We start from the raw sequence: 26750 nt of genomic DNA, 5'->3' as shown, positions 1-26750 counted from the left end.
CCTTACTGTCTGGTGAAGCCCACTAGATATTGTGGCATGCCTATGGCCTTTCCTCTAATACACAGTTATATACCAGCATAGGAACATTTTTTGATTCTCACAAGAAATAAGAGACTAGTGGATGCTATTTATCCCTTACTGCAAGGGTAGATTTCAAGGGAATTTCCCATGTGGTATCAATGGTTAGAAAAGGTAAGTGAAGTGACTGTTTAGGAGGAATCATCCATCCATCCATCCATCCATCCATCCATCCATCCATCCATCCATCCAATCTCTGTGTGTCTGAGGAAATATTACTATGTAGCCCAGGCCACCTGACATCAATAGTTAGAAAACAAAAGCCAATTGACTGGTGATTAGGAGGATTTATTTATTTATTTATGAAATTATTGCTATGTAGGTGTTCAGGATGAGCCATCCATTTATTTGGGAAAATATTACTATGTAGCCCAGGCCAGCCAAATTCACTGTATAGTTCAAGTTGGCCCATACCCTTCCTGCCTTAACTTTCTTTTTGAGTGCTGAGATAACAATCTTAATGAAAGGAAAAGCCAGCTGATATTATTTACACAAATTTCAATTAAACTCTGTAGCTTATACATTCTGTCTTAGTGTCTATTAAGCCAGTTATTTGCCAAAATGACAATATTGGCAAATTGTGCTATACCATGCAAGGTTGGCAGTTTTGAAAAGTGGTGTTGATTAGCCAAGGAGTGGAACACTTACACTGGCATAATTTGTACATTATGTCCAAGAACCAAGAACGAAGGAAGGTAACACTTTAATATAGCATAGTCCCCGTTAGACCTACTGTTTGTGGGTAAAGAATGTTTCTTCTCAAACATGGATGCACAAGACTGTTCTGTTCTTGATCATTTTAGTAAAAACAGTCTGTGGAGATAACAAAAGAACCCCACTAAGGAACATAATGCCCTCATAAAATAGTATCTCAGATAGAATATAGTGTTTGGGTTGAATACTTGGGGAGCAAATAGCATTGCATTATTTGTGAAAACATTTGAAATCATGTAAGGATATACTTACTGGTTGATGCTCAGTTTATTTTCTATGAGTGTTTGTCTACCTAGTATAGACAAACATTGTCAACTGTCAAGAACTACACATAGGTTGGCTCAAATTGGCAACTTATACCATCATTAAGATTATTCCTGATGGGATATATTAGTGGGAGAATAGATCAGGAGAAACCACAGCTGTGCAAGTTAAACTATACTTTGAGATTTGCCCCTGTGTACTCATTCCACTTTCTGATTCTTGGAATTAGCTAGCACCTTTATAAACCTATTGGGTAGTAGTAATTTTAGAATAGCACCTCTCAAAGATTTTGGAGTTTTGAGATAAATCTTAGGTTGCCCGAGGTGTTCTCAAACCTTCAGTCTTCTGTCTCAGCCTCCTGTTTTCTGGGTTTTAGGCATGTGTCATTAAACCCAGCTCAAACTGTTTTGACTCCGGTAAGATACACATTTTTACAACCACTAGGTAGGGGGTGTTTTGTCTGTTTCCACCCTAATTCTTTGATTTATAAAATTCTGGCTTGGGATTGAGGGTTTAACTCAGTAGTAAAATGCTTGCTTAGCATGTACAGGGTCTGGGTTGCATCTCCAGCACAGCAAAAAAATCAACAAAACAAAAAACATTGTCAAATGTTTTTATCAAAACCTAGCATGTGGAAGACCTGGAGTCTAGTATTGATCTGAGATCATTTCTTTTCTGCTGTTTATGTGGCAGCTCAGAATACTGTTTGTTTGTGGGCTGTTACAGTTGCAACTCATGTTGTAAGACCTGGGGTGTACCCATGCATTTATCAATCATATGTAGTCTAATTTACCACATTTCTTTCTCTTAGACCTTTTATCTTTTTTATGACCCCGACTTTTCAAACTCAAATATAAGAAAACCCTTTTAATGAAATGATTACTATCAGATTTTGTGGTAAATTACTATGTAAGATTTATATTCTTTAGACTATAGTTGCCTAAGCTATATAAAGGCTATAAAGTATTAGCCTTTAAGTTGCATGAGGAGTGAAAACATGCTTAAGAAATATAGATGTTTCTGGGCCAGCAAGATGGCTCAGGAGGTAAAGTATTTGCTTCTAAGCCTGCCTACCTGAGTTTGATCCCTGGAGACCACATAGTGGCGTTAGAACCAACTCTCATGAGTTGTTCTCTGATTTCCACTCAAGTACCAGAGGTCATGCATCCCCAAGCCACATACAAGTAAATAAGTAATAAGACATTTCTTAAATCAGGCTGTACTAAAAGTAGAGTATAAAATACCTTGGAATTCAGATGATCTGTTGTAAAGTTTATCTCATAATAGGCTAGTCTTAAAAATTAGTTTCAGGGGAGGTAAGAGAAAAGAGAAAGTTTTTAAGTTAGAACCACAAATTTCATGTGATAAAAACTTTATTCAAGTTCTGAGGTCTCTTCGTGATCCTCCAAGCTTTCAACCATTAACAGCCCAAACCGATTGTTTCTGTCATACCAATGCCTGGTGTCTGAAGTGGTTACCACTTTGTTCTTTGATTGGCTGGCAACCTTTTTCTTCTGCCTCCTTTTTTTTGAGTTTGATTGAGCCTTTAGTAAAAACAATTCAGCTGGGGCATATGACCTTGTGGCATTGAACAGATGTTCATAAAATTGCTTTGCCCTGGGACACATGTTCAGAAGGCTTTCTGCAGAGGTGGATGTTAGCAGTTGCTGGCAGAGTCCATGCACCAGGCTTCCACTGTACAACCTGTTCAGTGAGAGAACAACATGGTTTGAAAGCATCAGTTTAGTGCAGTGGGACAACTAAGGTGAACATTTTCAACAGAAGTATCTAAACATTCAGCTTACTGCTCCTATATAATCAGTAAAATTACTTACTGGAGTAGTTCAAATGAGTACTTTGGCTGGTGACATAAAACCTTGTGATGATGCTAGCCCAGAGTTAAATAGGCCTCTCTAACACGTCAAAGAAAATGAATTTAATAAAATGGCCTTGGTAAACCAAATAGGCAGTTTACTACAATATCAGAAAATTGTAATGACATCATTTGTATGGTCATTTGGAATAAAAACACTATACAAGTACAAAATGGGATTAACTAGAACCCATAAATTTAATGACTCATGGCCAGAGCTGATCAACCTAGTGTATTTTGGCAATCAGTGTAGAGCCCATATTTAAAAAGTCTTGATTATGCTGAGATGCAACAGTAATCCTGCAGAAAACATATTAGGGTGAAAAAAACCAAATATGAGTGATATTGGTACTACTGTTTTGTTGTGAAGAGAACTGTGGCATGTGTTACCCAGACAGGATCCAGTTAAGAATGACCAAAATTATCAAAGGGGGAAAAAAAAAAAAAAGCCCAAAGATCAAAGGCCAATTCATCAGACTTGAGTGAGGGTTTTTGTGTTAGCTCAGACATGAGGTCCAGAGATATATTAACAAAAGTAAGGCTGGGCTTACAGGTCAGTGGTAGAGTGCTTGCCTGACTTGCACAAGGCTCTGTGTTCAGTCCCTAGTACCATACAAACACCAAGCAAGCAACCCTTTTATTGCTAAGCTTTATGGTGCCCATATTTTTACTCATTGAAAATATGCTAGGCTCTGGAGCGTGTCCTCGAAGAGCTTGCATGGAATACACATGAAACATATATGCATTCTCAAATTCCATTTTCTGGCCATTGCCTTCTCATCTTTCCCTCAAGTACCTCCTGGATGGACAGTTATCAAGATGTCTAATTCATTGTTACTATCACTTTTTCCTGGGCCCACATCTGTCCCATCCAGCTTAAACTCCAGTGTTAAACTCTGGCATACAGGTTCAGTTCCCTTCTTCCTATACTGTCTGACAAGACAAATCCCTAGGGAAAGCTTCCAAGAGAACAGAGATTTTCTTTTTGTTTACTACACCCTAGCACAGAGTAGGCATTTAATAACTGCTTGTAAATTTTATATATGTGTGTGTGTGTAAATGATATACACCAGTAACAAGATGTGCCCTAGGGGTAGAGTGACAGAAAAAAAAAATCCCCATAAAATATTGATTCAAACACCCAAAAGAATTGAGAGGTAGTTTTTGATTTTTGAAAAACTAGAGACAAATGAAACTGGAAATATTTTCCATTTCCAGAGCTTCAGTTATAACTGTGTTCTGAGATTGAGTATAGTAACATCGACTGTTGTCAAAGCAACTTGTTTTAGATATAAAGATACGAATCTGTGTGTACCCATTTGAACTAAAAGTTTCTCATGATGCTTACTGAGTTAGGTCTGGCTCTGGGAGAGGATTGGACAGCAGCTGGTTGAGATACAGCCCCATCTGGAGACAGCACTGCCACTGACAGAAGACGTGAGCTGTGTCTAAATCCAATCTTGCAACTGGCCGCATGGGTGCCTTCGCTCGTTGTAACTCTTCATACAGCATCTTGGCCCCGCCTGCCTGTAGATCTTCCTCACCTAGATAAAGAAACCACCCAAAGGCAGCATTTCCAAAAGTCACTGCATCAGGTTGCACTTTCCCTTCATACCAATAGCAAAGCCCTCAAGGACAATTGGTTTGAAAACTAGTTGCTTTTCTGGTTTCATATATGCCTCATTTAAAAATGGAAATATTACACTGAAGGTCCTTTTCATGATGACTTTATTCAACCCCAAATTATTGGTTTTTCCTTGAAATAAGATCTTTCCTGTAGTATGCTACCTGACCTTAAACAAGTCTGCATGTAATTCTCTAAGATCTGTAGCTATGAAAATGTGACATTAAACACCATTCTCTGCACTGTTTTTATCTGCTTGTTTCTTTCACAGATGCCCCCGTGGGGTAGCACTTTGTTTAAAGACAGCTCATATTGGTTCAAAGCACAGTTTGCCTGTTTTACAGGAGGAAAACTAAAGTATGAATAATCCATTGCTTAGCAGAAGGGGCAAGAACCAACAACCTTAGGAGGGGCAACTTCTGCGGGTTTGTTTGAGCAGAGGTGCACAAAATAACTTTGGGACCAACATGGAAAATAATAAAAAGGAGGCCCACCTTTCACAATTAGCAGGAAGCAAGGCACTGAGCCTGCCTGGGTGCGGGGTCCATATTTCCTAAAAGAAAACAAACAGACATGCCCCTTCTGTAGGACTCACGCAAAATCTTAATGGGCTCATGCTATGGGAATTTCTGTATTTATTTAAACAGAACATAGTTTCAGAGTTCTTAAAGCCATGGTCCTGAAGTGTGCTTGATTGCCATATACCAGTAGTGCATCTGATGGCTACTATCAGATCTGAGCCCGAATATTTGGGATGTTTTGAGTTCATGCTGTTTCATTCTTAAACTCATAGAATAAATACACCAAGGTAGGACTATCTACAGAACTCTTATCATAATGAGAATGTTTTGTCTCTGTAAACACATGCCATTCATAATCTTTAAAGGAGAAAGTTGCATTGAAGAACTAAAATGTTCCAATGCTTCATTTATTTCACCCAATATTTAAATGCAGACAAAAGTGCTCAGGCTATTTCTCTAGTGGAAACAAGTTTTTACTTTTTTCTATTATTATATATTAATTGAAACTTAAAAGCCTTAAAGAAAGAAAACAATATGAGCAAGAATACTGTTGTTGGAAATACTGAGAAGTTTGATTTTCTGGGCAAATGCAAGTAAGTTTACTGTGCTGCTGCTGTTGCTGCTGCATTAGTGGTGACGGTGTGGCAGGAATGAAATATAAAGTACAACTGGTAAAGCACTGTCACACTTCACTAACAGCATCAAGTATCTCAGCAGACAGAGTTAGGTAGGACTAGCACATCCCAGCCCTGGGGCCAAGCTCCTGGCTCTTAAGTTCAGCACATGGACCTATTAGGAATACTTACCAGTGAAGGGCATGTTGGCCCCTCTTAAATTCTGTTGTAATAGGGGTCAACTGTTTTTTGTTCTTGTGAATTCTTGAGGATGTACAGTTTATATATAACTTGACAAAACATTCCTGGATTTCTAGAACCTACCAGAGCAGTTGATGATGGCATGCAAGGGCTCCATCAGCATCCCCAGCAGTAAAGCCTGCAGATGATGGAGCTTTGCCTTGGCCTCTGTGGACTGCAACCAGTAACAGGTGACAGCAATGGGCAGCTTCAGCAAAGCAGGGATGGACTCCAGGACAACCTGATTGACCTTCAGGGCTTCTAACAGAAGTATCTGCCGCCTAGCCAAGGGGAGCTGAAAACATTAAATATTCTGCAAATTAGGGAACTTTTTTTGTTTTTTGTTTTTTTTGTTTTTGGTAGCATGAAGAGATTTAATTCAGCTATGGAAGTTAATAAATTATGTTTGATTATTTGAAGGATGTTACCTTATAGGCACTCTAAATAGCATTTCTTGTATTTCTGGCCCTCTTTCTGTAGGGCGGTGAGCATATTCAGTACACACAACCCTCAAGAACCTTGTTAGAAATTTAGTCCTGAGGCCCTACCCCTTAATTTTGATTCAGTAATCTGAGGGGAGTCTAAGAACTTACATTTTAACTGGAGCCCACATACTTTACTGTGGGAAGCGAAGATCTACATCAACCCTGCCCTTTTTGCCAGTGTGGATTTGGTACAACTTTCTCTCTGTTGCCCTAACTGATTACCTCCACAAAATAACATTACAAATATGTCTGGCATGTGGCTACTTGAGATTAGAGATATAGTGGGGCAATCTTAATGACTTCCCATCCTGTGCTTACAGTACACAAATGCACCCGCTTTCCTCTTAGACTTTACATTAGAAGGTACTTCATGCACAAGCTGACAAGTTAACGCCATAGGAGCTTTGAGCTGTTTGCTGAATTTTACTCAAATGAATCAAGATGTTGGACATTGTAAAGGGCCTTACAGGCCACATTTTGATAAACATTTACAAAAGGAATTGTATTTCTAGTTAAGAGAAATACCCTCCCTTCCAGAGGATGAGACAATGGGTACATTCTTAGCACTTAACCGGTCATTAGTATAGTGTGACTGATAGATAACATGTTAATTCAAATAAAATCACACCATAATTGACAAAACAGCTACATCATTAATGTCTGAGGCCTTTGGATAGTGCAACGACTCTAAATATAGTTTCAGTAATTTAATTTTATAATTATTAATAAAGTTCTTCATAGTATAGCAGCAACTCCCACTATAAGTAGGACTCACGCCGTATGTGAAAACAAATCTCAACTTCAAGAACAAAGTCTTCTAGGGTTTGACATAAGAGATTCTGCCCTCAATAGCTGGTTTTGGGTGAGTTTCTGAGGACTTTTCTAGTACGATGATCTGTAAAATGAGTCTTATGTGCTGGAGTTGCATAGGGTGTTTTTTTGAACTGCTCAGTCCTCAACCCCTTCTAAAGAAGGAATTACTCTGCTTATAGTTCTATCTGTTTTGCTCCCAGGCTCCCAGGCCTGTTTGGGATCTTTTTGCGCATGAATCTGATATTTTAATTATCATCTGCTGCCCCATAGCCCCTCAGTCAGAGCCCCACCGGCCAAGGCCTGGCAGAGCTTCCAGTCTGGTGGCCACAGATATGGAGGTTTAAATCTATCATTTTCTTTATCAGTAAGACTCAGAAGTCAAAGGCTGGGGTGAAAACCTGATAGTTCAGGGATGCTGAGTAGCAACTAGCTGACTTTGTTTTTCTGCCACAAAAGAGTGCTCAAACTCTATCTGTGTCTTCTCTATCCCAATTGCTGGCTTCTCTATGGCCAATTCTGATCAGCTAGTCACTAGTTCACTCCCTGAGTGTCAGAGTGTGATCAAAATATCCCACAACATCTCATTTGGATTTTGTGGGAATTAAATGAGCCAATATGTAAAGACTATCATGAGCTGTCACAAAGCTGAAGTATTACATCATGTTAAAAGCAGAAATGATCACAAGGTTTCTGTACTTGAACCTGCATTTGTGTCTGGAAATACATTTGCACCTGGCATCACTTAGAATTATGGGCTAATTGGAGCTTAGAACCATTGAGCTAAATACGGAACTGATTAACTCAAGCTAAAAGCAAGCCAAATCCTATACCATGGTGCAAAGTGTATGAAAATTTCCTCTTTCTTTGAATACAACTAGGGGATAACAAGGCTTTAGTTACCACTCATCAAGAAATATAGTCAGCTTGCCACATCTCATTGATTGGATTACATTTCATAGCCAGAAAAATGTCCTGATCCTATTTCACACCCTGTCCCTTCTGGACAGATTGTAGATGTGATATGAAGGGAAGAGGTAACTGTTTTCATGATCTTGGAAGTGGATAGTAATTCCCTAAGATCACAAAAGAGTAACCATAAGTAATAAAAATGTAAATGACTACACTAAGACTGTTTAATAAAATATACTACAATGAAAGTCAGAATGGGAGGTTCTGGCCACAGTGTTAACTGACAAATCATCAGTAGGCCAAAAGCCCAGAAAAACAGGCAAAAGACTTCACACAGAGTATCTTAAAGGCTAAAGATCACAAGCAAGTCATCAGAGAAATGCAAATTGCCCACCCAAATGACTAAGATGATATAATCCACACCACAACAACCAGAATTTTCCTGAACTAATAAACACCTAGTGTTGGCAAGAGCATGGGAAAAAAGCAGTCTCCTGTGCTGCTGGTGGCAATGTTAGTGGGCCAAATTGTCAAGGCCTTTTGGCACGACTTCTAAAGAGCTGAGCACAGTGTCTTTCCCAGCCAACCCAGCAATTCCACATATGTGCAACAGAAGTATGTCCTTATGTTACAGGTGATGTGTACTACAGTATTCTTGGCACTATCTGAAACAGCACAACAAGAAACCACCCAGAAGAAGTCATTCTTGATATAGTCATTCCCACAATGCAGTGAGTTTTACAGCAGGGAGAAATGAATGAGTTATAAGTGAGTCTCACAGATACACTGAATAAAAGATGCCTGGTGGAAAAAGATTCATTTATAAAGTATATGCACAGATTAGATCCTGTTGGGAAGAAGGCTTTTAACTGAAACTCTTGCTTTCTTTGAGATATAAATAACATTGTTAGAAAATGCACACCTTTAAAGTACACAATCTAATAGTTTTAGTATACAGAAGGCTTGTATAGCTATTATTAATCCCAGAATATTTTCATCACCTCCAAAGGAAGCACTGTTTCTATTAGTTCATTCCCAGTGCCAAGGATACTTTTGAGACCCACTTATGAACCTCCTTTCTTTGTGCTTATGCTGTCACTAGTGGAGAAGCTAAAAATGCACAATGGGCATTTGGGGTCACATAATTATTGTGGGGATGCCAATCTGTTCATCCTTGCCTTACCCCACTAGATCTCAGTGGCAACTCCACCATTTCCACTCCCTAGGAAGTGACGATCACTATCACATGTCCCCTTGGGGATCAAATTGGAAGCCAGTAAAATCTGGCCACCACCACAGGGAAACTGGCTGCTGTCCTTCACACTTGAGTAGGTTTGTGCCAATAATCCCATGGGTCTGAGAGTGAATATTTAGTTGGAACTAAAAAACAAACAACCCAGTGGGCATTGCAACTGCCATTATAAGTTCATTTACATTTATTTTGCATGTTTAATTGTGTTATCAAAATTAACAGTTTCATATCTGTTACTCTTAATATATTAACATATTATCAAAAGCAAAGGCAACACTGGGATCCATGAGAACATTTTCTTCCTTGAAATGCTGACTGATCTGAGTGTTACTTAGACTTAAACAATGCCAAAGTAGGCTAAGATACGCTTTTAGGGATCAGTTTAAGTAAGTCACCATGATGCCATAGCTTTTTAGCCTAAAGAAAAAGGCCCTCTGCCGGGCATTGGTGGCACACGCCTTTAATCCCAGCACTCGGAAGGCAGAGGCAGGCGGATCTCTGTGAGTTCGAGGCCAGCCTGGTCTCCAGATCGAGTGCCAGAATAGGCTCCAAAGCTACACAGAGAAACCCTGTCTTGGAAAAACAAACAAAACAAAAAAACAAAAACAAAAGAGAGAGAGAGAGAGAGAGAGAGAGAGAGAGAGAGAGAGAGAGAGAGAAAAGGCCCTTATTAATAAAACCTTTAGACAGAAGCGTAGGTATCAACCTTAACTCTGAGATAATCTAAGATGCTTTTATGCCCACAGCAAATGCCTATATGCACCCTCCTTTTGCAGTTCAGAATTTTTCCTTTTCCTCTTTTTTAAAGTTATATAACCCTATTCTAGTTGGGATCAATACAGTGTGGTAACTGCAAAGGAAACAGGTTACTGAAGAACATCAAGAATAGCAAATTTAGTGCTACAAGTGCTAGGCTTGAGTCTTAGTACTGACACTAGCTAAGAGAATACCTAGTTCACTGGAGTTCTTCACACACAATGTGAAGCATGATGGGAACCAATGTGTTATATTAAAGAGAGACAGTGCATATGAAAGCAACTTATAATCCGTAAGGAGATTTCTAAGAATTTTATTAGTCTTACAAACTTACCTCAGTCAATTTGCTTAAGTCAGAATGATCCTTGAGCAGCTGCTTTGCATAAACAACTGATGTTTTGATATTTTTACTAATCCTTTCCACTTCGTTGAAAGCCAGACGCTGAGAAGGCACTGCATTCCGGGTACTTTCTGGAAGTGATGGGGAATTCAAAAGAAGCCCATAGATGATTTGCCGGATGGGCTGAGCTATTCTGTGGGCATTTGGTCGCTGCATATTTTCTACTTGTGTGTGAAGAAAGGTCCTTTGGAGTACCAAAGCGTCACTGATGAACGGTGGTAGCTGGCCTTTGGCTAAAGCTACTAGTACCCACTCTGGTAAGCCCAGATTCAAAGCATCTGGACAGACATAAGTACCGTAAAGGAAGAAGTCCTGCAGCTTCACCTGGGAGGGCTGGTACTCTTCCATGGAACAGTAGAGAAGTTCCTTAACATCTTCTCGGCCCTTTTTGGGGAGATACTTCAGAACGTTATCTAGTGCTTCGGCAGGGTTATCAAAATGAGACAACCAGTTCAGAAGTCCCTGAACTCGGTGATATCTCCTCCCCTTAGAACTAAGAGGAAGCCGTGCTTTGCTTAGGATTGTTTCTATGATGGACAGATTAACATGGTCATTTCCACATAGCACCGCAAAGAGAGGCAACAGAGATTTGTTCATGTTGTTGAAGTAATGGCAGAATGCAGCAAGGGAAAAGCATTTAGCAGGAATATAGTAATCTTGTGTATTCTTAACAGTGTTCAGATTTCTCCACTGAAAGCTATTCAGTGGGCAGAACCCACTTTTCAGGTCAAAAATGCAAAAGTCACTATCTGATGATAGCACAGGGCAATTCCAATGATTGGCAAGTGTCATAATGTCTCGATCTGCTTCTGAGAAGCTCTGGACAAAACATACCTTAAGCCTGATCAAAACCTGAATGAACACTTCTCGGATGAGTAAGGGACATACGTTCCCACCCCCACCAACAGAAAGGGAATGGGCCGCTTGGATCTTCTCTCTAGCTCGGTCCTTCAAAGTTGTAAGCTTTTTATCTGAAATGTCACATCCTCCATCTAATACAACATAGGGAGAAATTCGACAAGCAAACAGTGATTCAAAGAAATTCTGTACAACATCTGCAAATGAATCATAGTCCCCTCCATACCGGAGTTCCAAGTTTGAATTGAAGCAAAGTCGGTGGAAAAGAGAATAGCCATCAATGATAATTTTTGTGTCCCGCAATTTCAAATCCATGAAGAATTCATTACTATAATCTTCCACAAAACTCATTAGTCCTCGGATGCCCATGATGACTGACAGAACTGTTGAAACAATAAAAAAAATTGTTTTGAATGGATATTCAAACGGGTATTCTTGGTTGCTAATTTGACTATATCTGGAATCAACCAAGACTCAAGCTGCTGGGAATATGGGTGAGGGGTTTTTCTTAATTGGATCATTGGAGGTGGAAGACCCACCTTAAATCTAGGCCACACCTTCTGGTGGCAGCCTATATAAACAACATGGACAAAGAAAGTTCTTGCTTTTTGCCTACTTGCTCTAGCTCTCCCTGGCAAGTTCATTCCTTCCTTGACATTAGAGCCTACATCTTCAGCATTTTGGTGGATACTGAAGACCAGCTGAGATATTCAGTCTTATGGACTGAACAACTACTGGATTCTTGGACTTTCGTTGAGAGATAGCCATTGTTAGAATTGTCGGATCACTGACTTTAAGCCACTCTAATAAATCTTCTCTCTTTGTGTGTGTGTGTGTGTGTGTGTGTGTGTGTGTGTGTGTGTGTGACACTCGAGAGTGTGTAGACAGATCCTATCAGTTCTGTTTATCTAGAGAATTCTGACTAGTACAATGCTTTTGGGGGCACCAGATCATTGCTTTAATAGAAAACAAGGCATGCTCTTTAAACAGACTATCTTGGGTGTCAGCATATCTAGCTGAACATTTTCCCTTATGTGGTACAAGACACAAACTCAGTCGTTTCATGGGGTTTGATCTTTGGCTGGCCTTACACAAACACTATGGTTGTACCTACAGAAATTCTATGGACTTTGCTACTGATGTTTGCAGTTTACAAGACTGAGTATCCGTTTCGTGAGGGTCAAAGAAAAGGGACCTAAGCTATAAAAATGACACCCTTATAAATGTTATAAATCTCAGTGTAGGGCACATAAGAATCCAGTTTTTCTTTATTATGGGTAAGATCCTTCTTATACGTCTTGAGTGTGGGGTATAAAGCTTACAAGGGGGCCACTGGATAGCAGTGGGGGTAAGCAAAAACTATGGATTTATGCTTCTAAGACCCCAACTATCCAATTTCAACCCTCAATTATTTACATCTTCTGGCTAACAACTCATAGGATTGGTTGGTATTACTGGTTTTCCCTCTGGCCTCAGACTTCAAATATAGTTTAAATATAGCTTAAGTACTATTACCAATCTTGCCTTCGTTTAACATCATGATTTTTTTTTGTTTGTGAATGTTGGAATTTTGCTTTTTTTTTTTTTTTTTTTTTTCAAGACAGGGTTTCTCTGTGTAACAGCCTTGGATGTCTTGGAACTCATTTTGTGGGCCAGGCTGGCCTCGAACTCACAGAGATCCACCTGCCTCTGCCTCTCTGGAGTGCTGGGATTAAAGACGTGCAACACCACCATCCAGCGAATTTTTGCATTTTGATTTTTAGAGATACTACGTAAAAGAAATTCAGCACCCTGAATTTTTTGTTTGGGGCATCTGCTTACATTTCACCTCACTTCAGATCCACCTCGGCCCACACCTCAGCAGTTTTAATTCTGAATAGTCATTTCTTTCCCGGTCTGTCTTGTGGTTTCTGCAAACTCAGGATTCATACATGACCTTGCATGGAGTAACTCAACAAATGCAAGCCAGGTAGAGCAAAGATGTACAAAATGTAGGATCTAATTCCTCAAACTCAGACCTTGCTACCCCAAGCACCCCGGCCCTGTCAACCCACCTTCTGCTTCCTCCTGGCGGCCCACTCCCTTCTTCAGCAGCTCGTGGGAGCCTAAGGTGAACTGACAGGCCGGCAGATGAGATGAGGACCGCGAGCGGAAGCCGGAAGTGCCCGGGAACGGCGTCCCTGGGAAGCCTGGCTTAGGGAAGCCAAGGGCGCTGCCGGTAGGGGGGAAGGGTTTTCAGGCGGGCGGCGGTAACTTGGTGTCAAAGGCTGAGATGTTTGTCCCACGATCCCGGCAGCTTCCTCAGGGGAGCTCTGCCCGCCTCGCCCCCCACGCTTCGCACCGCCTCATTGGGTCTCAGGCACTTCCGCTGGGGCCGGACCCCGGGCTCCCAGCAGCCCCTGCGCGGTCTCCGTGGCGACCGCGTCCAACAACCACGCCGGAGGCAAGGAGCTTTAAACTGAGGCATGGCCGGGCCGGGCGTCGTTGGTCAGGGACCGGGAAAGGTAACTAAAGAGAAGCTCGGGCAGCCTGGCCCCGCGTTCCCCGGACCCCATTTCCCCTCTGGAGAGCAAGCGCCCAGCCGCACCATATACATTCATCTGCTTTGCGAAAATTAAGCAAGTTGTTGCTTTTTACCTCAGGGTTAGAGTTTACTTCTCAGGACGTATCCCACCCGCGACAAACACTTGGCTTCTCCTTGATCTGCCTCAGCGGGATGGGTCGTTTTCCCTAGGGATGGTTAGCACAAAGTGGGCATTTCTCCGCTTTCTCCAAGTCCTCATCCGGATGCCTTTCTTCCCTTGTCTTTGGACCACAGTTGGTTTCCTGGACCCTTCCTTGCTCTCCAAACGTTTACTGATACTGCATGTCAGCTGTTAGCCGGGCACCAGGGATACAAGGATAACATGCGTTCCCAGCACCCAAGTTCATCCCCCGCCCTAATATCAGATCCAGGCTGCAGTATGTGTACACTCTGTGGTGATGGACAGGGATGAGAGTGAGAGTCTGAGATGAGCCTGGGAGTCGGGGAGGATGCTTGACACTGTCCGGGGTTTATCTCTCTATTACAAATAGAAACTTCTGGCCCTCCGTCTCACGTTCTGTTGAATCTCTTCTCCACATTAAGGAGAATGGTTAGTTATCTGAAAGGCTGTGGTTAGGCCATACCTTTTCCCAAACAGCTTACTTTATCTAGAAATCACCACTTTTATGCCAGTCAGAGAGCAAACCTTTTAGAGGCCTACTCTTTAGGTGCTATACATTTTCCTAACATTTCTCTGACAACGAGTATTGGCCCCTCATCAACATATCCTCTTCACTGGGACTGGGTGAAGCAACAGATTAGTACATTATTTGAAGAAGACAATATTACAACTGGGTCTTATATTTTTGTTTTGTAAATTTATTGCCCTGGTAAGTTTTGTGTTTTTCCTTGTTGCTTTGAGACTGTTGACTATGAAATACATAGTATTCAGTGTAAAATGTTTCCATACAGATTTAAAACAAGCAAAATTTTCAATAAAACGTTTAACACTTGAATGGAATAAAACTGTGTTCTCTAGAATACCTTCTCATGAAACAGTTCTGCCATTCATAACTGCCATACTGTAGTTCATAGCTCCTTGAGGAATTATGGTTTTTACCTAGGAAACACTTATATTCAGCCACCTTTAAAATGCATTTTTAAGTTTGAGTTGCATTTTGTTACCTTTAATCCAAAGAGATTACTTTGCACCCAGTATAATAGAAATGGAATCAGATTTTGCTTAGGGTGGAAGGGAGAAAAAAACACTCTGAATTAATATCCCTCCATATATCTAGTCAAATAAACTAAACAACTGTGATTTTAAAAAGGAAAAAATGCAAGGGAAAGCAGAATATGTTAATTCATGGTTTAATCCCAGTTTGCTTTGTTTGTAAGCCTAAGTAGACACAGAAAGAAGAGAGAGTCACAAAAAAGTGGATACAATATGTCCATTAAAGGAAGACATGGTCCTGTGTTTGGATTATTTTTTAAGTTGATGGGGAGTATAAATATTTAACAGAAAGTTATAAGACAGATACACTACATTTCAGAAGTCACTAAAAATTTGGCTGTAAACCCAGGAAAGACTTTCTATGAGAAAGTCCCTTTTAGAGGCTTAGTATTTTCACCCCACCAACACACACACACACACACACACACACACACACACACACACACACACACTCAGTCACTAGCTGGTGTGATAACATATGGTATGGAACAGGTATCATTATCAAAAGCTTATACTTTTTTTGTAGGAGTCTTAGAGCTGCTTTGCGACATAATCTGTGGATTTTATATATTTCTGGCATCAATCAACACTTCCCATTTGACTCTTTGACCATCAGCTGGGAGGCCGGACTGTTTCTGTGAATGAACAAGCCGATTTTAACTTGCTTGGAGCGATGCTGAAATTCCGAGAGACTGCTAAGTGTGTGAGTGGATCCACAGCCATTTCCAAGTACCCAAATACCTTGATTTCAAGAAGATATGTTCTGCAACAGAAACTTGGCAGTGGAAGTTTTGGAACTGTCTATCTAGTGTCAGACAAGAAAGCCAAACAGGGAGAAGAACTGTAAGTAATACAATGTTCGAATCTGTGCATAGCCACAGGCTAAGGTTGATTTTAGAACATGGAGTCATATCTTCAAGAAACTGCTAAACAGAAAAGTCCCTTCATAAGCCAGGAGTTGGTGGTGCATGCCTTTAATCCCAGCACTTGGGAGGCAGAGGCAGGTGGATCTCTGTGAGTTCAAGGCCAGCCTGGTCTACAGAGGGAGTTCCAGGATAGGCTCCAAAGCTACACAGAGAAACCCTGTCTCGAAAAACCTAAAATAAAATAAAATAAAAAGAAAAGTCCCCTCACTGGTTTCTCTCTAGATACCCCACCCCATTTTCCTTGAAGTCACAAGGTTTTGCTCTAAAACTGAGCTATACTCACAGCCGCAGATAAGATTATAAAAAGCAGCAACAGTACACATTTCAGATCCAAATAAAGTATTCAAATGACCCAGAGAAGGTGAATAGGGTAAATTACATAAAAATAACTTTTTAAGGCATACCACAGTCTCAATGGTAGAATGTTCCCACTGACCTTGGTTGGGACTCCCTCAATGAGAAAAGTCAAATTCTTTAAGATGATAACTATTTTTAGGAATGCCTCAAAATGAAAGCAAATAGTAATTCATATGCAAGGTAAATGGGCTGTACTGAGGGAAAGAAGGTGTTTTCTTTGGTTTCTTTGAAGAGCTCTTCAGAAACTGTAGTCAGAAGCTAGAAATGTAAAACAAATGGATCTTCTCATTCAAAACCAGTTCACATTAATGGTACCCTGGTCACCTTTAATTTTGCTCAGACTTTATAAACTCTCATAGTTGAGGGAATTCTTGATACCATTAGCTCCATCCTCTTTTTTTTTTGAGGGGGGGTGCTGTTTCGAGAGTTCTGCCTGCCTCTGCCTCCCGAGTGCTGGGATTAAAGGTGTGTGCCACCACTGCCTGGCTCTATCCTCTTTTACAATTGAGTGTCTATTTTAGATTAATCTGTCTTCTATTTGTTGCAGTTAAAAGTTAGTTGGAACTGTAGTTAGGCTGGGGTGGTGGTTCAGTTGGCAAAGTGCTTGTCATGCATGCATAGGACCCAACCCACATAAAATAAGCTAGGTGTGGTAGCCTGTGCTGGGAGTCAGAGACAAAAGGGTCCCTGCAGCTAGCTGGCTGCCTGCCAAGCAAAACTGCCAAACTCCTGCTTCAGTGAGAGACCCTGTCTGAAAAACAAAGGGACTAGCTGGGAGGTGGTGGTATAGGCCTTTAATCCCAGCACTTGGGAGGCAGAGGCAGGCAGATCTTTGTGAATTGGAGACCAGCCTGGTCTGCAAGAGCTAGTTCCAGGACAGCCTCCAAAGCCACAGAGAAACCCTGTCTTGAAAAACCAAACCAAACCAAACCAAACAAAACCAAAAACAAACAAACAAAACAAGGGGACTAGAAACTGAAGAACAATGACACCTAAGGTTAATTCCTGCCCCCCCCCACTCCTCTATAATAAACACGGGAGGAATACGAGAAACAAAGGCCCCTGAAGGTCGTTTCTGTCCTCGAGTCTATTTTCTTCACACCCTCTGGCACCTGTAACTCCTTCCAGCTTTTTCTTATTGTATATTCAAGTATGGCTTGAAAATCAGCACGACATATGACCTTCTGTCTTGCTATATTGTTGGAATTATAAAAGTGTTACCGATGGTTTATTTTAAAGATCAACTTTGGAAATTGTCTCCTTGTATAACATTTGATCAGGTTGTAGTTATCTAGAATTCAGAATTTTCAGTAAGTTCCAGCATGAAGAAGTGTGAAAGCTGCGGTTTTTCTGGGTTCCTAGAGCATGACTTATGCTACGTATTTGTTCATTTTCTCAATGCCATGGCAATACACCTACAAAGCAACTTGAGAAAGGAAGGTTTGTTTTGGCCCAGGGATTGAAGGAACGCAGTCCATCACAATAAGGCTTGGCAGTGGAAGTGTGAAGCAGCCGGTCACATTGTCCCCACAGTCAGATCAACATGATTGCCCGACTCAGCTCTCTCCCCATCATCTTTTTATTGGGTCCGGGACCCCAGTTCATCAGATGCTGCTGCCCACATTCGGGGATGGTCTTCCCTCCTCAGTTAAACTTCTCTGGATGCACCTTCTCAGACATGCTCAGAGATACTCTCCTAGGTAAATTCTCAATTCTGTCAGGTTGACAATAAAGATTAAGCATTCAGTGTTCTTTCTGAAAAGGACTTTCTCTTTCAGTCCTAAGGGTGATCTTTTAGCCACACAGAGAGAATGTTAAAATTCTGATAACTCTTAGATGGAATTCTGTTCTGAAAGAGAATATTCTAGTTCTTAAGTCTGCTTTATATTATTTTTTACAATCCCCCCTCCCAATCTCTGTACTGCTGACACTTGAGCCTCTGGTTTATGAGCAGACTACCCCATTGGCACTCCTCATTGTCCTAAAATTTGGTTATTAGATAAGGTTTTGGCCTCTGCTTTATGTAGTGGACCACAAACAGAAGGAAGTGATATTGTAACTAGGCAAAGGTGAAGATTCCTATAATGTTATGACTGCCATTTCCTTAGCAGATCAAAGCAGACCTCCCTAATATTAAATGTTAAAATAATTTACTTGAATATCCCCCTGGCCTGAACTGGGATGCAAGACACTTGAAACTCAGGTTTTTGTAATATACTCTCTAGAGACAATGAACTGACAAAATGGACCACAGCTTCCAACCCTCCCAACAGAGTCCTGCAGTTCATCATCTTGCCACGTGGGGGCACTACACCATCATCGATATTTTGTGTATACTGGGAACTTTAATTACAACGTAAATGTAAATACCACATTCCTTTTTTTATTGCTCTCCCTACTAGCTGTGGGATAAAAATAAAAACGGCAGGCATTATGCTTGATTAGTGCATATTTGGAGAGAGTTTTCTTTGGGTAAAGATATCTAGCATTCCTTTTTTAGTTATTGCAGTAATAAGATTAAACTGTCATTGAGTGGTGAATGAGAATGCTGATTCTTCCATTATGACATTGTGCATCATGAAATTTAGAAATATATTTTGTGGAATATTTTTCTTTCATAATTATAGATACTCTGGTCTAATGGATATAATTATGTTCTAAAAGAATACTATAGTTCATAATTTCAGTTTATATTTTCATTAAGCTGCTAAAGCATTTTTAAAAGAAAATCCCAAGGATTTTTTGATATATAAAATTAAGTATATCTGTGGGATACCATGTGATATTTCAGCATTGTGTAATGTTCAAATCAGGATCCGCATGTCTCTCTCCAAATATCATTTCTTTGTGGGGAAGACATTGACATTCTCCACGTGAAATAGAACTTATTTTATTTCCTCCTCCTTTCATCATCACTGCTGGACTTTCCTAGTCCTCTCCTGTCTCTGCTAAGCACTACTGGGCTCTCTTCTCTACTTCCATGAGGTAAATGTCTGGATTCCACGTTTGTGTGAAGTTCTGTGGCCGTTGTCTTTCTGTGTGGGACTTAGACGTCCCCTCCAGTTCTGGCCGCGGTGCTGTGATGCCAGAGCCCCTCGCTTTAAGAAGGAGTAGTGTTTCTTTGTGTATATGTGCCACCCTTTCCTTCCCCACTCATCAGCTGATGGATGCCCCAGTTGACTCCATCTCCCAGCTATTAGGAATACTGTTGCAGTGAACATGGGAAGGCAGATGTCTCTTTGAACCAATTTCTCCCTGGTTTTGTGTTTATTGCTGGAATTGCTGGATCATAGTTCTAGTATTAGTTTTCTGAGAAACCTCCACATTATTTTTCATGAAAGCTGTACCAATTTTATATTCTCAACTGCAGAGTATGTTCTTTTCCCCTGTATCCATACCATCACCTGCTTTCTTCTGTGTTTTTGATAATAGCCACATAAAAATAATGAAGTGGTATCCTATTGTGGCTTTAAATTACATTTTCCTGGTGCTTAATGATGCTGAGTACTTTGTCACGTACCGGTTGTTGACTAGCATGTATTCTTTTGAGAAGTGTCTGTATCTCCCATTGTGTAAGCACGTGCATGTATGTTCAGTGCATATCCCTGTGCGGTCCATAGGCAAGGATGACAGTTGAGGACATCAGGAGCCCTGTTTTGTCTATTCACCTTGAGATGGGATTTCCTTGAGACAGGGTCTCCATTTTAAACAATGTTGTTTTACCATTATTTTTTGCTATCATGTTTTTAAGTTTCTTATGAATTCTAGATATTGACCCTTGAAAAGATGTAAAGGCAAACACAAAAGATTTGGGTGGGCTAACATGTTAGTTTGGTTTAATACAGTAAACAGCATTTAATAGAAAAGAGCTGTTAAGATGTTTTAGTTATCTTCCTTGTTGTGCAGCAAAAGGCCTCCCAGAAACAACTTAAGGATTAACCTCATGGTTCCAGAAAATTCAGGGCATAATGATGAGAAAAGGATGACAGAGCTCATGACAGTGGGAACATGTGACTGGGACTCCTCACAGCACCACAGATAAAGATTCAGAGGGCTCTGCTTGCTTTCTCCTTTTTTTTTTTTTTATTTTCAGTCGGACACCCTAGACCATGGGATGACATCGACAGCATTCAGGGCAGATCCTCCTCTGCTAATCATCCCTGGAAATGGCTGCATACACATCCAGAGGTGCTCCTCACTAATGCACCAGTGTTCCTTAATCCAGTCAGGCTGGCAGTGAAGTCTAAGCATTACACAGACTTAACCTAACGTGCATGGTTAAGCATTTTGCATGTTTGCACGTTTATTTATGACATGCTAAGAAATGGAGAAAACAGGTTCATATTGTAAGGAGTGAACTAAGACACCCCTCTTTCTCTGGATGAGGTTTCACTGTTCATAAAAAGGGCTTTTTCTTCCCAAAGGAACAATAAATGGATGTTAGTAGCTCAACATCACCAAATCCAATTTCCAGTGAATATTCTTTCCCAAATGCATAGGTTTTTATAATACTGTAAGTCAATTTTCTTTTAAAATATATTTTATTAATTATTTAAGAATTCCATGGTCCACCCCTACCTTCTTACTCAATCTCCTTTTAAAAATTAACCCACCAAGAGTCCAGTTTATGCTGCTCAGATATTCATGGATGTAGGGCCCATCCACTCGAATGCGGTCCACCTAGCAGGGCTCAGCACATTTTAAAAAACTGACTCTTCCTTCACTGGAAGCCATTAACTATCAGTTGCAGTGGGGGGCTCATGAGCTGGCTACAGCTTCCCCTACAATTCCCCTACCCCCCCCCCATGCTAGCATGTTGACTGGCTCGATCTTGTGCAGGTCTTCTTCAGGAGACCACACCTGCTATGAGTTTAGGAGTGCAGCAGTCTTGTCATATCTAGAAGACACTGTTCCTCTCTGGTTCTCTTCAACTTCTGGCTCTTAAAGTCTTTACACCCCAACCTTCATGATGGTCCCTGCCCAGGATGTGATATGAATGTCCCAGTTGTAGCTGAACACTCTGTTGGCACTTACTCTCGGTACTTGGGCCAGTTGTGAGTTTCTGTGTTAACCACTGTTCATTACACAAAGAATCCTCTCTGATGAGGTCTGAGTGCTGCACTACTCTGAGTACAGAGATAAAAATGTAGAGGGCATTTCCAACCATGGTCTGCTGGTCAGAATTATAGTGCCAGGCATGAACTTCCTCCTGTGGAGTGGCTCTTTAGTCTAGTCAGTGTTAGCTTTAAAACTTGCATGCCACTATTGCATCCACGGGCAAATCTTGCCAGGTCTTTATTGTATAGCTCATAATGTTTCAGCTGTGTAAGACTATTTGATGGGGAATGTACTACTGTGTATGTTTATCTTATTGATTGTTAAATAAAATACTGTTTGGCCAATGAAACAGCAAGTTAGGCAGGACTAGGAGTAAAAGAGGATTCTGAGAAATGTAGTAGAGAAGTGCTGATCCAGACAGGAAGTGACGTAGCAAGGAGACTCATATTTAAGCGAAGGAGAAACAGGAAGGGCTTCTTTTCCCCTCCGCTCCTGCTCCAGCGGCATGATGTGATCCACCGGCAAGGAGGGACACCAAGAAGTGTTATAAAATATATAGATTCATGATAATTAAGACTGAGCTAACAGCTGGGCATTGGTGGCACATGCCTTTAATCCCAGCACTCGGGAGGCAGAGGCAGGCGGATCTCTGTGAGTTCGAGGCCAGCCTGGTCTCCAAATCGAGTGCCAGGATAGGCTCCAAAGCTGTCTCGAAAACCCAAAAAACAAACAAACAAACAAAAACCAAAAAAGACTGAGCTAACAGATGAGGAATCCTAGTCATTGCTAGTCATTGGCCAAGCATCATTGTACCTAATACAAGTTTCTGTGTATTCATTTGGGCCTAACTCGGGCAGGCAGCTGGCATAAAGCTCACACATGGCGGTGGGGCTCAGGTGGCTTTTGGCAGAAAGATTTATTGTAACAACTATTGTTGAAGTTTTCTCCACTAGTAAGTAGCCTGCATGGTACCTTTGGGTACTTGGAAGCTAGCCATCAGGTTGGAAGGGTCCTGGTCACTACAGTTTGATGTTTTTCATGTTCTGTGGCCAAAGTGTGTTGTGTCTTTAGTGATATGGTCTTACCATCAAGTTCTGTTGGATAGCCAAGAGCAGTGGCAATAGCCTGTATTGTTTGGGGTCTCCAGAAACACCTGACCTTAACCAGGGAAGGTACCCCAACACCTGGCACTGGGCTTTTTATCTGACAACCTTTTGTTTGGGGGAGGGACATAATCGTGTTATGGTAACTCCAATTAAATTACTCTTACACACACACACACACACACACACACACACACACACACACACACACACGCTCGAATAGTATATATGAACCTATAAACTGCCACTATGGAAATCAGTGTTCAGTTCCTCAAAACCCAAGAAAAACAGCTACCATATGACCCAGTTACAGCACTCCTGGACATAGAACCAAAGGAGTGTGTTTCCTCCTGTGGAGATGCACGCACATCCACTGTCATGCTTTCTCCCTCCACACTAACTAAGATATAGAAACAGACAGTGCCCATCAGCTGTTGAATGGACAATGAAAATGTACTATCTGTTTACAGTGGCATTTTATTCAGCTGCGAAGAAAAATGAATTTGTGAAAATTTTTGGTAAATGGACAGAGCTGGGAAACATTGTGAAATAACCCAGCCCCAGAAAGAGAAACAACACATATTCTCTCTCATATCTTAGCATCGAATCTTTAGATTTCCACGTTTAAGTTAGAGTCCAGGACAGACACCGTTGGTGAGTGGGGGAAACTTGAAGGGAATAGTATAACACAGGCGATATGAAGGTGGAAAGGGGAAATGTGGAGAGGGAGATTTAAGTGGGGAAAGGGACGGGAGTGGAGGGCAGAGGACAGGGTGAGAGAGGAGATAAATAACAAGTCAGTGTGTTTCATCAACACAGTTGTGAGTGATTTAATAGTGAGAAGCGTCAGCAAAGCCAGTGTTTACATATTGCACCCACTAATACTACTTAATGGATTTTTCCATTAGAATTATTTAATCATCTTAACATGTGCTTACTGTTTTTGAGTCTTTCCAAGAAAGAGTGAGTTTAATGGCTCAACTTTGAGCTCATTCCATATACCTTATTAAAGCTATCATTTTTATATTATGGCCAGTTCGCTGCAGAGGGAATCTGTAAAGGAACACGGGTTGATGAGTGTGCTGAGCTAATTTAATAGTGGTTTATGGAGTGGAGAACTATGGAAGCAAATTAGAGAGAACCCAGGATTTCTTTCCATATTGCCTTGCTAGATAGCACAACAGTTTCCTTTTATAGTGATCGTTTTTTTCAAAAACACTAGCCTTATCTTCTATGATAAATTATAATATGAAAATGCATTAAGTTTGTCTTTAAAATGTTGAAGTTCTTGCAGTTTCATCCATAGGTAATCTAGGGCTAGACTTGAACTTGGCTTCACTTTGGTCTTTGCCAGTTCCCTGCCTGTAGAAGGCTCAGAACTGAGCTGTGGCCGTCTTGCAATGTGCAGAGTTTGGATGGAGTGGAACAAGGAAGGAAAATGCAAACTCAGACAGTTGTTTTCATTTATTTCAAGCATGGTAAAGAAGCCAATAGTGTGTGATAGAGGACCTTCCCCAGCTACCCCACTGCATATCTCAGGAGAGAAGAAACCCTGTAACTTCCCTCCTGCTTTCATAGACCAAAGATGGCTGGTGAACAAAATATTCTAGGGTGACTAGGATGCAGGGAACCCTGGCTTTCTTTTTGCCAATGGCAGGAGGCCAGAGAAGCTTGCTTCGGAGACAGCACTCAAGGATCCCCTTCTTTTTAAAAAAATTAATGTTACTATTGTGAAAAGGAAAGAAAATGCTTGTTTAGACACCACACTCACATCACTGTTGATAGTGAAAGAGTGTGTGTAAATTAATACAGAATATCTGGGTTTTCAGGCTTTGAATTCTTTATGCCATTTGGTCTCTCAGTGTGCTTGTTTTTTGAATTTTTGAGTAGGGAAGCTCATGGTTCTGCCAACACTAAATATACCCCTGAAGGAAACTAGAAATAGTCAATTAAATATATGAAATGGGGGAGGGGCTGAGTGGATTGCTCAGTCAATAAAATACTTGTCTTGCAAGCCTAAGAAACTAAGTTTGATTCCCCCAAACCCTCTAAGAATGCTGAGCATGGTTGCCCCATGTAACCCCAGTGCTGGGGAGGGAGAGACAGGAAGATCCCTGGGGTGCACTGGCCATCCAGTTTGGCTTAATTGAGTTGCTTCAGGCTAAGGAGAGACCCTAGCCAAAGGAGAGTGGACAGTGTTGCTGAGAAAGACACCTGAGGTTGTTTTCTGATCTTTACATATACTTATGCATAAATGTGCATATGCACCTCACTACAAACAAACACAACAACATGAACACCCACATGCATAAAAGTAAGTGTACGTACTAGGCCCTTCTTATTGTCTTGGCTCCCCAAATTCAAAAAATGCAAGATTTGTGTGTAAAGTCTATTATTTTAATTGCTATTTTTTTGTCTCAGTAAATGAAATATTTTAGAATGAATGAAAAATACTCAAGAACAAAATCTTATAAATATAGTCTGGTTCAATTTTTTTTCTCATCAAAAGAAGACTTAGTGAGAGAGTACCTGTTTCAATATAGAATGTAAAAACAGGGCTGGATATATAGTAGAGTGGTTGCCTACCATGTGTAAGGCCTTGGCTCAACCCTCATTTCTGCAAACAAAAACTCAAGAAAGGAGAAAAAAAAAAGGACCAAGCATCATGGTACAAATAGCTTCTTGATTAGCTTTCCCTAAGCTTAGCTTTAAAATTCTAAAAGTAGCCTGTGTCCTCTACTTATTCTCTACTGCATAAATATTCTCCCAGTATTAAAAATAAGCATTGAATATTTTGTGACCTTTAAAATACTATGGAGTTGGGTATTTGATAGTCTACTAAGAACACCATGGCTTCAGCTGCGCTTTCAAACCCTGTTACCTAGCACTCACAAATACGAATACAATAACTGTGAACCTTTGATGTGCTATAAAATACACGGAGCACTTTATTTAGGTGGCTATGTGAAAAACTCAGTTGCTAAAGTTTCAGCTGTTAAAAAGCAAACCCTGGAGGGCAAAGTTGAGTTCCATTGGTACAGTGAGTGGCTAACAGGCAGGAAGCCCTAGGTTCAAATCCTAGCACTGCATAAGCTAGATAGGTGGTGTACACCTATAATCCCTGCACTTGGGGGGCAGAGACAGTAATATGGGAGTTCAGGTCATTCTCCCCTATATAAGTAGTTTGAGGCCAGCCTGGGGTCTTGATACCCTGTCTTAGAAAAAAAAAGTTAAATCCTATGTATGAGGGAACCTTGGTGATAATAATTGTTCTGTTACCATGACTCTGGAGATGGTACATGGATGTGTACATCAAACTCACTACCCACTTAACATATGGGCCATGCACATATCTGTGATATGTACTAGTTCTACTGTGATGATTACCATCTGAAAATCAAACTCTGACACCTGAAAGCCTTCAAGAATGTCCAGCTGGTTAAATCTGCTCAGAGTTGCTAATGGTGATCATTATGAAATTTCATAGTTTAAAGTGGTTTTAACCTTAAGGTTATTCTTAAAAAAAAAAAAAGGCAAGGAAGAAAAAAGGGGTGGGGAGATGGTTCAGCAGTTAAGAGCACTGGCTGCTCTTCCAAAGGCCCTGGGTTCAATCCCCAGCACCCACATGGCAACTCACAACTGACTGGAACTCCAGTTCCAGGGGATTCAACACCTTCACACAGACATACATGGCACACAACACCAATGCACATAAAATAAATTATTAAAAAAAGCAAGGCCATTCTAATTAACCTTATTGTTTCTAGTTAGCAAAAAATTATAGAACTTGTTTTATATGACCTCTGTTAAGCATGTGGGAAAGGAAAGTTGAAATGCAGTAATTTTTATCAGTGTGTCCCGAGTTTTGAAGAGTGGAGACTTTGGAAGATGGAGTCTCTTATCAGAATGTGTGTGGAAGCAGGTTTTCTTAGCCTTGCCCACATGCGCTAGTCACTTAGCATTTTAATTAAACTTTGGCCCATGTTTCTTCTTTTTCATTAGTTTCATTTGCAGAAATCCTTTTAAACCTGATCACTTAGCTCTCCCTGCTTCCCCAGGTGTGTTAGCTGCCCTCATTCTTTCCCTTCAGTGTCTTTTGTCATCTCATGGGCCTGCTACAAGTGCATATGCTGCGGGTTTCAAAACC

At 40.8% G+C, this 26750-nt stretch overlaps 3 protein-coding genes across 7 annotated transcripts in view; 2 read left to right on the top strand and 1 right to left on the bottom strand.

Moving 5' to 3' along the window:
- Atp2c1 (ATPase secretory pathway Ca2+ transporting 1) overlaps positions 1-4800 on the top strand; it is a 101753-nt gene extending 96953 nt beyond the window's left edge. For all 3 annotated transcript variants that reach the window (XM_027414361.2, XM_027414359.2, XM_027414358.2), the window contains one exon: positions 4286-4800. The gene's annotated coding sequence lies outside the window, so the exon portion shown is untranslated. The remainder of the gene's footprint in view (positions 1-4285) is intronic.
- Aste1 (asteroid homolog 1) lies at positions 2399-13712 on the bottom strand. Of its 3 annotated transcripts, none has more exons than XM_027414363.2 (5): positions 13456-13712; positions 10478-11784; positions 6013-6223; positions 4278-4473; positions 2399-2760 (listed from the first exon to the last, which is right to left on the bottom strand). In XM_027414363.2, exons 2-5 carry the CDS (start codon positions 11768-11770, stop codon positions 2430-2432), a joined length of 2031 nt encoding a protein of 676 aa, XP_027270164.1. In that variant the 5' UTR covers positions 11771-11784; positions 13456-13712; the 3' UTR covers positions 2399-2429. The 3 variants fall into 3 exon arrangements, with proteins under 3 accessions (XP_027270164.1, XP_027270166.1, XP_027270165.1); XM_027414365.2 differs by lacking the exon at positions 13456-13712 and having other exon boundaries at positions 10478-11535; positions 11628-11679; XM_027414364.2 differs by lacking the exons at positions 10478-11784; positions 13456-13712 and adding an exon at positions 5048-5106 and having other exon boundaries at positions 6013-6089.
- A 59-nt stretch (positions 13713-13771) lies between these two features.
- Positions 13772-26750, top strand: part of Nek11 (NIMA related kinase 11) — a 219897-nt gene continuing 206918 nt past the window's right edge. Inside the window, 2 exon segments of the mRNA XM_035443911.1 lie at positions 13772-13905; positions 15686-16002. Of these exon segments, the coding sequence (XP_035299802.1) occupies positions 15833-16002 (170 nt within the window). The 5' untranslated portion in view covers positions 13772-13905; positions 15686-15832.

Source organism: Cricetulus griseus, chromosome 4, assembly GCF_003668045.3.
Source record: "Cricetulus griseus strain 17A/GY chromosome 4, alternate assembly CriGri-PICRH-1.0, whole genome shotgun sequence".
In the NCBI taxonomy this organism is placed as follows: domain Eukaryota; kingdom Metazoa; phylum Chordata; class Mammalia; order Rodentia; family Cricetidae; genus Cricetulus; species Cricetulus griseus.
The sequence above is the reverse complement of the archived record's forward strand: the minus strand, read 5'-3'. Positions and strand labels throughout refer to the sequence as shown.

What these genes read in the sequence shown, in the direction of transcription:
- Aste1 (XM_027414363.2), bottom strand. Translation starts at nt 11,770, where the DNA reads ATGGGCATCCGAGGACTAATGAGTTTTGTGGAAGATTATAGTAATGAA. An exon ending in ACTTAAGCAAATTGACTGAG is followed by an intron (nt 6,224 to 10,477) that starts GTAAGTTTGTAA and finishes TAATGTTTTCAG; the next exon opens with CTCCCCTTGGCTAGGCGGCA. An exon ending in TGCCATCATCAACTGCTCTG is followed by an intron (nt 4,474 to 6,012) that starts GTAGGTTCTAGA and finishes TTCTTTATCTAG; the next exon opens with GTGAGGAAGATCTACAGGCA.